This window comes from Echinops telfairi, unplaced genomic scaffold, assembly GCF_000313985.2.
Source record: "Echinops telfairi isolate 266 unplaced genomic scaffold, ASM31398v2 ScPeMD7_19;HRSCAF=73, whole genome shotgun sequence".
In the NCBI taxonomy this organism is placed as follows: domain Eukaryota; kingdom Metazoa; phylum Chordata; class Mammalia; order Afrosoricida; family Tenrecidae; genus Echinops; species Echinops telfairi.
The window spans coordinates 414,800-427,864 of NW_022103916.1; the positions used below are offsets into that span (position 1 = coordinate 414,800).

General features: G+C 38.2%; 1 protein-coding gene across 1 annotated transcript in view; it reads left to right on the forward strand.

Moving 5' to 3' along the window:
* WNK3 (WNK lysine deficient protein kinase 3) overlaps positions 1 to 13,065 on the forward strand; it is a 170,030-nt gene that overhangs the window by 24,315 nt on the left and 132,650 nt on the right. The window contains exon 2 of the mRNA XM_004713120.2: positions 12,308 to 12,480. Within this exon, the coding sequence (XP_004713177.1) occupies positions 12,308 to 12,480 (173 nt within the window). The remainder of the gene's footprint in view (positions 1 to 12,307; positions 12,481 to 13,065) is intronic.

The following is a 13,065-nucleotide window of genomic DNA, read 5'->3' on the forward strand; positions in this document are numbered from 1 at the left end:
TTCTATTGATGAGAATTTAGGCTTTTTCCAGCTTCTTGCTATTGTGAACTGTGCTGTGCCTAAAATTGGGGAACAAGAATTTGCTCGTGATCTGTTTCTTATTTCTTTTGTGTATATGCCCAGTAATGGATTGCTGGATCATATTGTAATTCAATTGCCATCTGTTTTAGGTATCTCCGTATCACATTCCACAGTAGCTGTACATATTTACACGTCCACCAGCAGTGGATATGAGGTCCTCTATCCCCACACCCTCTCCAACATTATGTCCTTTTCTTTATTAATATGGTAAAATAATTGTTTTTCAAATGTTGAACCATCCCTGCATCCCTGGTATGAATCCCATTTTTGTATTTTATTGGATTCTATTGGCCAAGATTTTTTTTTGGAGAAAATTTGCATCTATGTTTATTAGGGATATACATCTGTAGGTCTCTATCCTTGTGGGGTCTTTGCCTGGTTTTGGTGTCAGGGTTATGCAGGCTTCATAAAATGAGTTTGGGAGTTTGCTGCCCCTTTCTATGTTCTGGAAGAGTTTATATAGGATTGGTGTCAGCTCTTCTCTGAATGCTTGGTAGAATTCTGTGAAGCCATCTGGACCGGGGCTTTTTCAGTTGGGAGTTTCTTGATGACTTTATTATTTCTTCTTTTGCTTAATGTCCATATGTGATAATTTAATTAGTGTTTTTCTAGGTATTCGTCTATGTCCTCCAAGTTATTGAATTTGTTAGCCTATAGTCTTTCATAGTACTGTGTTATTAATCTTTTTATTTCATTAGGGTCTGTTGTCACTTCCCTGTTTCATCCTTAATTCTTGATATTGATGTTCCTTCTTTTCCTTTGTTAAGTTTGCTAGCAGTTTGTTGATTTTGTTAATCCTTTCAAAGAACCAGCTTCTTGTTTTGTTAATTTTTTTCTATTCTTCTCTTTTCCATTTCATTTATTTTTGCTCTTATTTATATGATTTCTTTTTTCTTGCTTTTGGAGGCATTATGCTGTTGCCTCTGTTCTAATTCTTGGAGGTGCTGTGTTAAGGAGGTGACCGTGATCCTCTCCTCTTTTTCCATGGTTGCCTTTATTGCAATAAAGTGACCTCTGATAACTGCTTTGGCTGAGTCCCATAGGTTTTGGTATGATGTTTTATCATTCTCATCAGTTTCTAGGAATTTCTTCTCTTATTTGGACAATTACCCATTCCTCTTTGAGAAGTGAATTGTTGAGTCTTCACATTATTGTCTTTGTCTATTCTTTCTATTGTTTATTTCCAACTTAATGGCACAGTGGTCAGAGAAGATGGATTGAATGATCCTTATGTGTTTGAATTTTCCCAAACTTGCTTTATGTCCCAGCATGTGGTCTATTCTAGAATGAGCCAGGACCTCCAGAGGTCCACGTGGAAGTCCTTGACTTACCCTAGAGGGGAAGACTATCCTGGGCCTCCTCCCAGTGTGAGGGGTGGGAAATGAGATAGGGGAGCGGGTGGCATGAGGCATGGGCAGTTGGTGTTGGGGAATGGGTGGATGGCATGTAGGTGTATCACAGGGGGAGGGGTGGGAGCAATTCAAGGGATCAAGATTCACCTGTTGTTTGGATAGGAAACCCACGGGACCATGACATGCCTGTAGGGGTGGTGGAAGGGATCACAAGGAAACATGATCCACAGGGATCCCTGGGGCTGCATAGAGCCCGGGAACCCAGGTTGTGTATTACTGACGATTGCACTGGTTTCAAGTGTGGGGAAACCCAGGGGGACATGTTTCATGGCAAGTTTCAAGTGTGGGGAAACCCAGGGGGACATGTTTCATGGCAAGTACACCTACGCTGATTGTGGTAAAACTGCCAAAAAGCCCCCTGGGCACTGCAAGACCAGAGCTTGGTCTGAATCCTCCAAATTGGCCCCCTTTGCCTGCTGGTCATGTAGAGGGAGTTGGTTTTGTTTAATGATCTAGCAAAGGACTAAAGGAATTAGAAAAATTCATGTTGGTGAAATGGAGAAGAGGGAAAAGAGATGAGTATTTTGGGAAGGTGGAGGGGAAGAAAAAAAGGAATTATAGTAATAATAGGCCTACAAATGTGGAAATATATTGGAAAACTTTTAAAGTTTCACTGAAATATAATGCACAAGGAAAAAGAGAGAAAAGAGAAAGATATAATGAGTAAAACTGGAGGTATAGGTGGCATAATGGTTATGCTTTGGGCTGCAACAGCAATGTCCAAAATTTGAAACCACTAGCTGCTCTGTGGGAGAAAGACAGGGCTTTCTACTCCCTTAAACAGTTACAGTCTTGGAAACTCACAGGGGAAGTTCTACCCTGTCCTATAAGGTGACTATGAATTGGCATTGATTTAATGACAGTGAGTTTGGTTTCCTGTTTTGGAGGGCATGAAGAGACAAAAAGAGTTGGTGTGGCCTGGGTGTGAATGCTAATTTATGTTGCATGAATGTACAACATGAATATAAGCATGTCAGTGCACTCAGGGGGGTTAAAAAGAAAAGCCCCTGTTCGGGTGTGTTGTCCAGAATCTAATGGACTGCCTGTTTTTGCTTTAGGAGCTGAGAAAAAGCAGCTGTGCCATGGAGGAGTGGGGCTCACAGACGCTGCTTATGCCATTGTTAAATGGAGTCTGCCAATAGGTGTTATTGCTCTCCCAGTTTAAGACAATTGAGTCTACTTATCTTTATGTTGATATTCTTGCTGCCAGGAATTGTACTCCTAGTGCACTTTCTCTGGAAGGTGGTGAGGCAGCCATCCAGTCTCAAACCTCTTTCAGTAGTCACTGGGTGAAAGTAACCCTGGTGGAGTCATGATTACTAGTACAGCTGTCACCTGGGAGGTCAGCAGTTCTCAAAGCCACCAGTAGCTCTGTAGGAGAAAGATGTGGCCTTCTACTCCTGTGAACAGTTACAGTCTTGGAAACTCAAAGAGATAGTTCTACCTTGTCCTATTGAATTGCTGTGTGTGAATTTTCTGTTTTTAATGAAAAAAGTCTTAATATTTTATAAAGTCCCTTTTATTTATTTATTTATTTATTTAGTTATTTAGTTATTTATTTATTTATTTATTTATTCTTTTTTCTTTTTTAACATTTTATTAGGGGCTCATACAACTGTTATCCCAATCCATACACACATCAATTGTGTAAAGCACATTTGTACATCGTTTCTCAAAACATGTTCTCTCCATTTAAACCCCCGACATTAGGTCCTCATTTTTCCCCTCCTTCCCCGCTCCCCCCTCCCGCATGAGCCCTTGATAGTTTATAAATGGGTATTTTGTCATATCTTGCCCTGTCCGACGTCTCCCTTCATCCACTTTTCAGTTGTTTGTCCCCCAGGGAGGAGGTCACACACAGTTCCATGTAATCGGTTCCCTCCTTCCTACCCATTCTCCCTTTACCCTCCCTGTTTTGCCACTCACACCACTGGTCCTATAGGGCTCATCCATCCTGGATTCCCTTTATTTTCAGTTCCTATCTACCAGTGTACCTCCTCTGGTCTAGCCAGTCTTGCAGGATAGAATTCGAGTCATGGTAGTGGGAGCGGGCCCTTTTATTTATTTTATATGTTGCTGTTTGGATTTTGCTCTTAGCTAGTTCATTGTTAAGTGCTAAACCTAACAGTGTTTCCCCTATATTTTTCTCTAGGAATTTTTTAGTTTTAGTTTAACAAATAGGTATTTAATCCTTTTTGAATTTGTTTTTGTTTATGGTGTGATGCATGGATCTGGTTTGATTTTTCTGCATGTTGAAAACTAATTTTTCTGATGCTAGTTATTAAAGATTCTTCTTTCCCTAAAGAATGTGTTTGGTATCCTTATCAAAAATCAGTTGAATATATATGTGAGTTTATTTCTGGGTCTCTGAAATCCTATAACATTGATGAATGTGTCTATTGTTATACCAATACCAGGATGTTTTTATTTCTTTAGTCTGCCTTCCCCTTTTTAGAAAATAATTTACTCAATGTCTCCTTGGCAATTAAAAAATTGTATACTATACCTCACAATTCAGAATAAAGTGTAGATATCTGCTTTTGCAGCCCCCTGGATTATTTCAGATCCATGCAGTATTTTGCCCATGTTGAGAAATATTGCTCTTGGTATATAATATAGTTGAAAATCAGGAGGAACCACTCCATCTTTCTCTTTCAACATTGTGTTAGGTATTTGATATATATTGCCATTTCTTATAAAGTTGAGGATCAATTTTCCACTTCTGTAACAAAGGTTGTTAGAATTTTGATCATGTTTTCATTTAATCTGTAGATTGTTCTGGGTAATACTGATATCTTAATATTAAGTCTGCTAATCCATGAACATGGACTGTCTCTTTTTATTTATTTAAGTCTTTTTAAAAAATTTTCAGCAGTTTTTATTGTATAAGTCCTTCATGTCCCTGGTTCAATTTATTCCTAGTACTTTGGACATGTTGATAGCTATTCATGTAGTTGGTTATGCATTGAACCATAAAGTCATTTTCAATTCATCAGCTGCTACAAGAGTGAAAAATGAGGTTGTCTTCTTCTGTAATTTTTACAGCCTTGGAAACCTTATAAAGGGTTGCTATGAGTTAGATTTAGCTTCATAGCAGTGGCTTGGTTTTGGTTGGGCTTGGACATGTTGTCAGGAGAGACATTCCCTGGAAAAGGATATTATGCTTAAAAAAGTAGAGGCTCTTGAAATAGACAAAGATCCTCAATGAGATAGATTGACATAGTGACTGCAACAATGGGCTCAAGCATAACAACAATTGTGAAGATGGTGCAGGACCCAGCAATGTTTTGCAACAAACTTGACAGCACATAAAAACAAAAATTTTATTCTCTTGGATGATATAAGTGAAATTGTTTCCCTAATTTATCTTTCAGATTTCTCATTGTTGGTGTATGGAAACCCCAACTGATTTTTATAACTTGCCCTATGCTTTGTTTACTTCACTGCTCCATGGCCTGGTGGACTATTCATATATTATACCTTGCATTGTACCTAGGGCCAGCTCTCAGATGGATGCCAAGTATTTCTTAAGCTTTTCTTTGTTGGGCTTTAAATTGTAGAGGCAGATACTTCCTCCAGGTTTTGGAGATTTATTTTTACTTTGGAGCCCCCAGATGGCTTGATGACCTTCCTATGTTAAACCAGTCAGGTATACCTCCTTGGTAATGAGGCAGGGTGCTACTATGTGGGGGCAGGAACAGTGCAAGAAAATCATGGAGGCCATGTCTGAGCTCCAGCTTCAATAGGAGGAAGTAGAACCCAATTCCACCTCCAATCATCCCTGTCCAGGGATGATTCCTGTGAGGCAGAGGTCAGAAATGCCTTCGGTCTCCAAATTTCTTTATCCTATTCTGACACCAACCTCTCCTCCCACGGTACTATATATACTTCTCTACTGGGTTTGATAATTCATTGAAATGACCACATAGAACTCACAGATAATACTCATAATTACAGAGTTTAGTAGGGAAGTTACAGGTTACAAGTCAGTATCTGTAATGTTAAGAATATGATTCTATTGTCTGAAGTGTTGTTTTGTTTTCCCAGCTGTGTTGGCATGCACACATCTGTTTGGCTCTCATCCTCTCAGCCATGTAACTCTTTGGCCTCTACTCTGCCTTGGAAAGAATTACAAGCTTCTTAGTACTGATAAATGCTCAAAGGGCACCCTACTCTGCAAGCCAGCCTCCTGCCTGAAGAGACACATTTTTACTTATTTATGGACCAGGAAGCCTACCACTTTGTCTCACGGCCTCTGCTGCCACCACCACTTTGCTGTGGGATTCTATGTTCCTGCTTCTAATATGACTTGGTTTATACCCAGTGTAGTACTAAAACGGAATCAATACCCACATTAGTCCTTTACACTTTACATTTTATTCACATATTCCCACTCAAACATTTTTAGGAGTTATAAAGACTATGTATAGTAGTATTATACCATGTAATTCAACTGTACCACAGACTGAATTGTTTGACTCCTTTGATCTAGGGGTACTATATGTTACCAGTGTTGGACTTGGGAACAGAAGGTTATGGGACTTGGGGCTGGGAGTGTGATACTCCTGCTTGGGGCAAAATGTGTTTGCTAAATTGAGGCAGTGGGTTCTTGCCAAGTCAGGCCTTCCCTGGTGATTGTAGTATGAGGCAGTGTTCCTGCTGAGGGTTGCCTGCTCCCAGTGTGGCTCTCAGTTGCTGGTGGCCTTTCTTGTAAATGGATGAATTGATGAGCATCCCTAATTGCTTCTGGTGGATGAGTTTTGCCCTATTATGTGTGGTTTCATGACCAATTCCTGATGATTTCCATTTATTGTGCTCCCTCAGGAAAGGGGAGAAGATAACAATGCTATTGTGCTTTCCTTGTGCCTCACCCATAGAGCACCTGCTGTAGTCTTTCGATTTCGTGCTTGGAAACTCCTGGGATTCATTACCCACTACTCACCCCAGGCACCACTCCCTTGGAGTCCCTAGGGTTCAACTTTATGACATGCCGGGTTGCCACTCTTTGCCACTTCTGCATACCTCTTGCCTACTTTGCTGTTCTGTTCCCGAATAATTTCCTCAGTCTCTTTGACTTAGTCTGTCTTCTTTGTTTTGTTTTCTCTTTTTGCTCCTTGCTTTGTGGTACCTCCTGCCAGCATTCTAAGATGTCTACACTAAACTGCTCTGATGCGTCAAGTGAGGATAGACTGCCAACCCTTGCTTTCTCACTGTATGCATTGTGTCTTCTTGTTAATTCAGTGCTATCCAACCTACAGTTGCTGTCCAGAATTCCATAATCTTTGGATGCTTTCATTCTTAGTTGCTTTTTTCTGATATTGCTGCAAGAGGATGTGACCAGCTATGTTGCCATCCTGCCTCTGCCTCCTTGAAGTGATATTGTTTGCAGTTTAAAGATATGTTAGAAAAAAAAGAATATATGTTAGAAACTTGGGGACACCAAAAATTATTAGTTTGGCTGATAATTTAAATTGGGTATGTACAATAATAAAGAAAAATGGATAAACATTTTGGTGCATTTCTTTTAGAATAATTCTAGTAGGCAAAAAATGAATAAATATAAATGGAACGAATAATCCACAAACTCCATTTGCTGAGTACATGGAACTTTATATCTTTCAAATAGGGGTATATATTTTTAGATGTACACAAACCACTTTTGGGTCACTATCAATTGAAATTGACTGATTAGCAGTGAATTGTGAGCATTTTATGAACCACTCAGAGAGACCAGTCCCTGGAGAAGGAGGGGCAGTGAAAAAGAAGAAGATCCCTGATGAAATGGAGTGATGCAGTGGCTGCAACAATGTGTTCAGGCATAGGAACAATAGTGAGGATGGTGTAGGACCAGGCAATGTTTCCTTCTGTTGTACATAGACATGTTTTGTTTCCAATAAACCCATGCATGTATGAACTAGAATGCTAGCAGCAATACTTTTTGACTTACCTTTATACTGCAGTTATTAAAAGCGTCAATATTCCTCACCTACCCACTCCAAAAAACTTTTACTGTAGCTCTAGATATGTTCTTATTTGGCTTTTAAAAAGATTGTTTTAGGTGCCTATTTTCTCTGTATTAATATATATACATATGTGATATAATAATTTCAATTAGGATTCTAATAAGTTTTTATTATTTTATTCAGAAAAATTATTTCAATATTTGTATGGGCTATAAATAAATGGGAATAGTTAAGAAAATAATGAACAGGAAAGTGAGTTGCCTTACCAATTATTTATTTATTTTAAATACTTTTATTGGGCGTTCTTACATCTCTTATCACAATCCATACATTCCACCAGCGTGTCAAGCACATTTGCATGTATACCGCCATCATCATTTTCAAAGCATTCTTTTCCCACTTGCGCCCCTGATATCAGCTGCCCATTTCTTCCCTCTCCCTCCCCCACCTGCCCTCCCTCACAAACACTTGATAAGTTATAGATTATTTTTTCCTTATCTTACATCGTCCTCCATCGCTCCTCACCCACTTTTGTGTTATTCGTCCCTCTGGAAGGGGGTTCTAGTTTGATCCTTGTGATCAGTTTCCCCATTATCCCTCCACCCTCCCCTAATCCTTCTGGTATCTCTACTCCCCTTGTTGGCCCTGAGGGATTTATCTATTCTGGATGTCCCATGTTGTGGGCTCTTAAATGTAGCAGTGTGCATGCTCTGGTTTAATCCCTGAAACTCCACAAGTGGAGTGTTGGAAGCGATAGAGGAATATGGCAGAGTGACAGGATAAAAGATCAACAAACAGAAGTCTATCAGATTGCTATAAACATCAGACAAGATCACAGAAGAGGCAATTAAAAAGATAATACCCTTTACAATAGCTAAGCACAAATTGAAATATCTAGGGATATACCTGACCTAAAAACCCCAGAAGATTTGTGTGAGAAAAACTACAGAACACTATGACAAGAAACCAAGAGTAACCTCAACAAGTGGAAGAATGTCCCATGTTCCTGGATTGGAAGACTCAATTAGTAAAGATGTCAGTTCTGCCCAAGGCACTATATAAGTTTAATGCTATCCTGATATGAATACCATCATCTTCTTCAAAGAATTAGAAAAACTGATTACCAACTTCATATGGAGAGGGAAGAAGCCCAGAATTAGCAGAGAACTCCACAAGAAGAAGGACAAAGTGGGAGGGCTTGCTCTACCTGACTTTGGCACGTACTATACAGCCACAGTGGTCAAAACAGTGTGGTATAGGTATAACAACAGATACTCAGACCAATGGAAAAGAACTGAAGACCCAGAAATAAAAACATCAGCATACAGGCAAGTGATTTTTGATAAGGGCCCAAAAAATATCCAGTGGGAAGTGGATGCCCTCTTCAATAAGTGGTGCTGGAAAAAATGGAATTTCTACATGCAGAAAAATGAAACAAGACCCTTACCTCACTCCATGCACAAGAATAAACTCAAGGTGAATCACAAACCTTGAGGTAAAACCCCAAACAATTAGGGCCATTAATGAGGGAATTTCAACAAACCTGAGAACTTTGTCACAGGGAATAATACATAGGCTATTGGAAATAGGGAAGGACACAAATACAGAGGAGTCACAAATTGACAAGTGGGATATACTGAAGATAAATCACCTGTGTACATTGAAATAATTCACCAAAAGAGTAACAAGAGAGCCCACAGAATGGGAAATCATCTTTAGCAAGGACACATCAGACAAAGGCCTTATTACTAAAATCTACAATACTTTGCAAGCTTGCAATAAGAGAAAAACTAATTTCCCACTGAGGAGATGGGCAAAGGACCTGGACAGAAGTTTCACAGAGTCTGAAATCCGAATGACCAATAAACATATGAGAAAATGTTCCCTATCATTAGCCATAAGAGAGATGCAAATTAAAACAACTATGAGATACTACCTAACATCCTCAAAGATAGCCCAGTTCAAAACGTCAGAAAGTAACAAGTGTTGAAGGAGCTGTGGTGAGATAGGAACTCTCATCCACTGCTGGTGGACCTGTAGGTATGTACAGCCACTATGGAAATAACTTTGGCAATATCTAAAAAGATGGAGATTGAGCTACCAAGTGACTCATGATGGGCCTTACCAATTATTAATCATACTCAAATGCACTGTATTCAAATAATATGATAACTGACATAGGAAGAGGCAAATAGATCAGTGGAACATAAGCAGGACTCAGTATAGATTGAAGCTTAATATGTTCTTCAAGTCAGTAAAGAAAAAATAATGAATGAAATGTTGCTAGCAGAAATGAATTCCAGATGGGTTAAAAAGTTAAATATTAAAAATAAGATAATAGGATTCTAAGATTTTGATATTTGCTTAGTAGGTATTCAATAAAATAAAAAATGTTGCTGAGTAACTATGGGACATGCCAAATGGTTGTCAATCAGTGGAAGACTCTTACATACCAGTCTTATTTTCCCAGAGGACACAAAAGGACAGATATTATATAAGATCACTGTTATAAAGAAAAATTCCAAGACAAAGACTTTCATACCAAAGAACAGACTTTCAAGGTTACCAAGTGGGAAGTTATCAGGGAGGGAAGATTAAGCAATAAGATAGAGGGTTGACAGGGTTAACCAGGTTAACCAGGTTAACGGGTGAAGTGGAAGAAGAAGTGAAAGGAGGGGGATGGGTTATTGAGGGGTTTGGTAAGTACTTTAAATTGTTGACTACAAAGTTGATGATATGAAATGTAAACTTCCACCGAATTCATAATTAAAACAGTATTTTTAAAAACAAACAAACGGTAGCTTCTAATAGGATCTACTGGGACAGTTAAATTCAAGGCAGAAAAGTCAGCTCAGATGGTTATGGCAACTGTTTTGGGAGATCCTGAAGGAGTAATCTGGATTAATTTCCTCAAAGGACACAGGATGATCAGGGGACTTATTAAGAAATTTTAAAAACTGCATTGGTACGAAAAGTGCCAGGAAAGTTGAACTGAGAAGTTTTTCCCCCATTACGACAATGTACTTCACCATTTTTTTATGGTAGCAAGGGCTGCCCTATGAGAATAGATTGGGAAGCCTTATCTCAAGAGAGAGAGAAAAAGAGAGAGAGAGAGGAACACCACCTTCTGAAATGTGTAGACTGAGGTTGTGAATTTGAGAAACAGTTTTTCATTTAACAAAGGTTTCTAGGACCTTATAGCAATAAAAACGTTTCTAGTTCTCCTGAATTTTCTAAAAAATATATTCATAGCAAGGTCTATATGCCACGTGGAGACCCCTGCAAGTTCTGAGATGCTTACAGTGCCACTGGATTCACAAGAATTCCCACCCACTGTCCTGTGATCTTCCTGCATTCGGTGTCATTGCATGTGTTTCGTGGATTTGAAGAGGATTTTATAGATTGGTATCAGACATATGGGCTAATATCAGACTTATGGACTTGATCTGGACTGAGATGGCATGTTTTCTCAATATTCAACTGTTCTTGTATATAAAGCTCTTTCTTACACACACACACACACACACACACACACACACACACAACCACCTTATTTTCTGTTTAAACACTGCTTAGCTTTTGTATTTTTATTTTGTCAATTTTGAGATTTAGGGCTGGAAAGAAATTAACATGTTTAGTCAACCATCTTCAATTGGAAATCAGACCTAAAGTTTTAATTATCACACTTGAACTTACTTCTCTTTCAACAATAAAACTTAATAGTCTTGCACGTGAAAGGTATATTCTTTTATTCTTAATTTCCCACTTAAGAGGTTTTAAAGAAGTAGTCTGAAATTTTAATTTCAGATGGTTTATTTTGCATAATATATTTTCTGTTTTAACAAATGCATAATGGTTATGCATTGGGTTGCGATCTGCTGGTCAGCAGTTCAAAACTACCACCTGCTCTGTGAGAGACAAACTAGGATTTCTATTCCTGTAAAGAATTACAGTCTCAGAAACTCAAAGGTGCAGTTTTATTCTCTCCTATAGGGTTGCTATGAGTTGGCATTAGCTCGATGGCAATGAGTTTGTTTAGAATGTACACTGAGTTTACCAGTTATGAATAATTACTTAATTCACAGTAAACTTTATTGGGAATTTCTTACTGATGGTTATCATTTGCTACATCATCCTTTTTAGCTGTTTTATTTTGCCAATGTTATATTGAAGTGCCTTAAATATTTTCAGAAAGGGTGTTTTGTGTGGTATACTTTCTGTTTATTTTATATAAATATAAAAAATTTCCCCTTGGAACCTTGATCAATAGTTTTCTGGGTTCAAAAGTAGGGGTCACAATCCTCTCCCAGAATTCTGTAAACATTATTTCTTTGGTTTCTAGAATTTAATATACAACATCACAGGTCCAATGCATATTTGAAGCTCTTTTATGATTAATAATCTGATTTTTGTATGGAACCTGGAACACATTCATTTTGGCAATTCAGACATTTAATGGGGTAATTCTCTGAATATCTATCTTTTGATTATTTCTGCTCTGACTATGAATCCTTTAGATGTTTAAATTCAAGACTTTCTCAGGGAAACTTTCTTTTCTTATCTGTTTGGTTTCTTTTTCTCAACTAATTTTGAAATGCTATTTTTCAAGTTATTGATTTATTATGCAGGTGTATTTATAATGTAGTTATGAAATAAAATAATTGCTACATTGCTGGGTCAGATCAGTGGATATATGCCCACTCCACTGCATTTTAATTGGTTCTGGCTAATTTCTTGACAAAAGAGCTTACAGGTAAAATTAAATAAAAATTAATCAATCATTTGAGTGGTTTTAGTAATGCATATGAGAATTTCTCTCACTTTAATTTGGAACTTATTTCTCCATTTCAGGACCGGAAGTTAACCAAAGCTGAGCAGCAAAGGTTCAAAGAAGAAGCAGAGATGTTAAAGGGTCTCCAGCATCCCAATATAGTTAGATTTTACGATTCTTGGGAGTCTATATTAAAAGGAAAGAAATGTATTGTATTAGTGACTGAACTAATGACATCAGGAACCTTAAAAACGTAAGTAGATTCTGATAGTGAAAGTGGAGTTTTATTCAATAATTATTTTCAAGAGTCATAAAAGTTGTTTTTTAAAATAATACTATTTGATAAATAGTGGGGTTTTTTTGGGGGGGGAGAGTTGGAGACACATGTAAGCTTACAAATGTATGTTATAGGTACATACAGAAAATTACATGTATCATACAAATTTCCTGTGGGAAAGAGGAGTTGGAAGATGCTGACATTTTGTTAGTTGCAGTAATACCGTAATACTGTATATACTCGATTATAAACCGATTATAAACTCGATTATAAACCGACCCGAATAAACTCAGCCGAGCCACCTAATTTTACCACAAAAACTGCATTAAAAATGTGCTGAACGCCTTCCTGACACAATCACTGAAGACAAATGTTTGCATAAGCAAATGCGGTGAAGAAAGCTGATGGTGCCTGGCTATCACAAGATACAGCATCTGGGGTCTCAAAAGCTTGCAGGTAAACAAGCAGCCATCTAGCTCAGAAGCATCAAAGCCCACATGGAAGAAGCACACCAGCCTGTGTGACCACGAGGTGTAGAAGGGACCAGGTATCAGACATCAA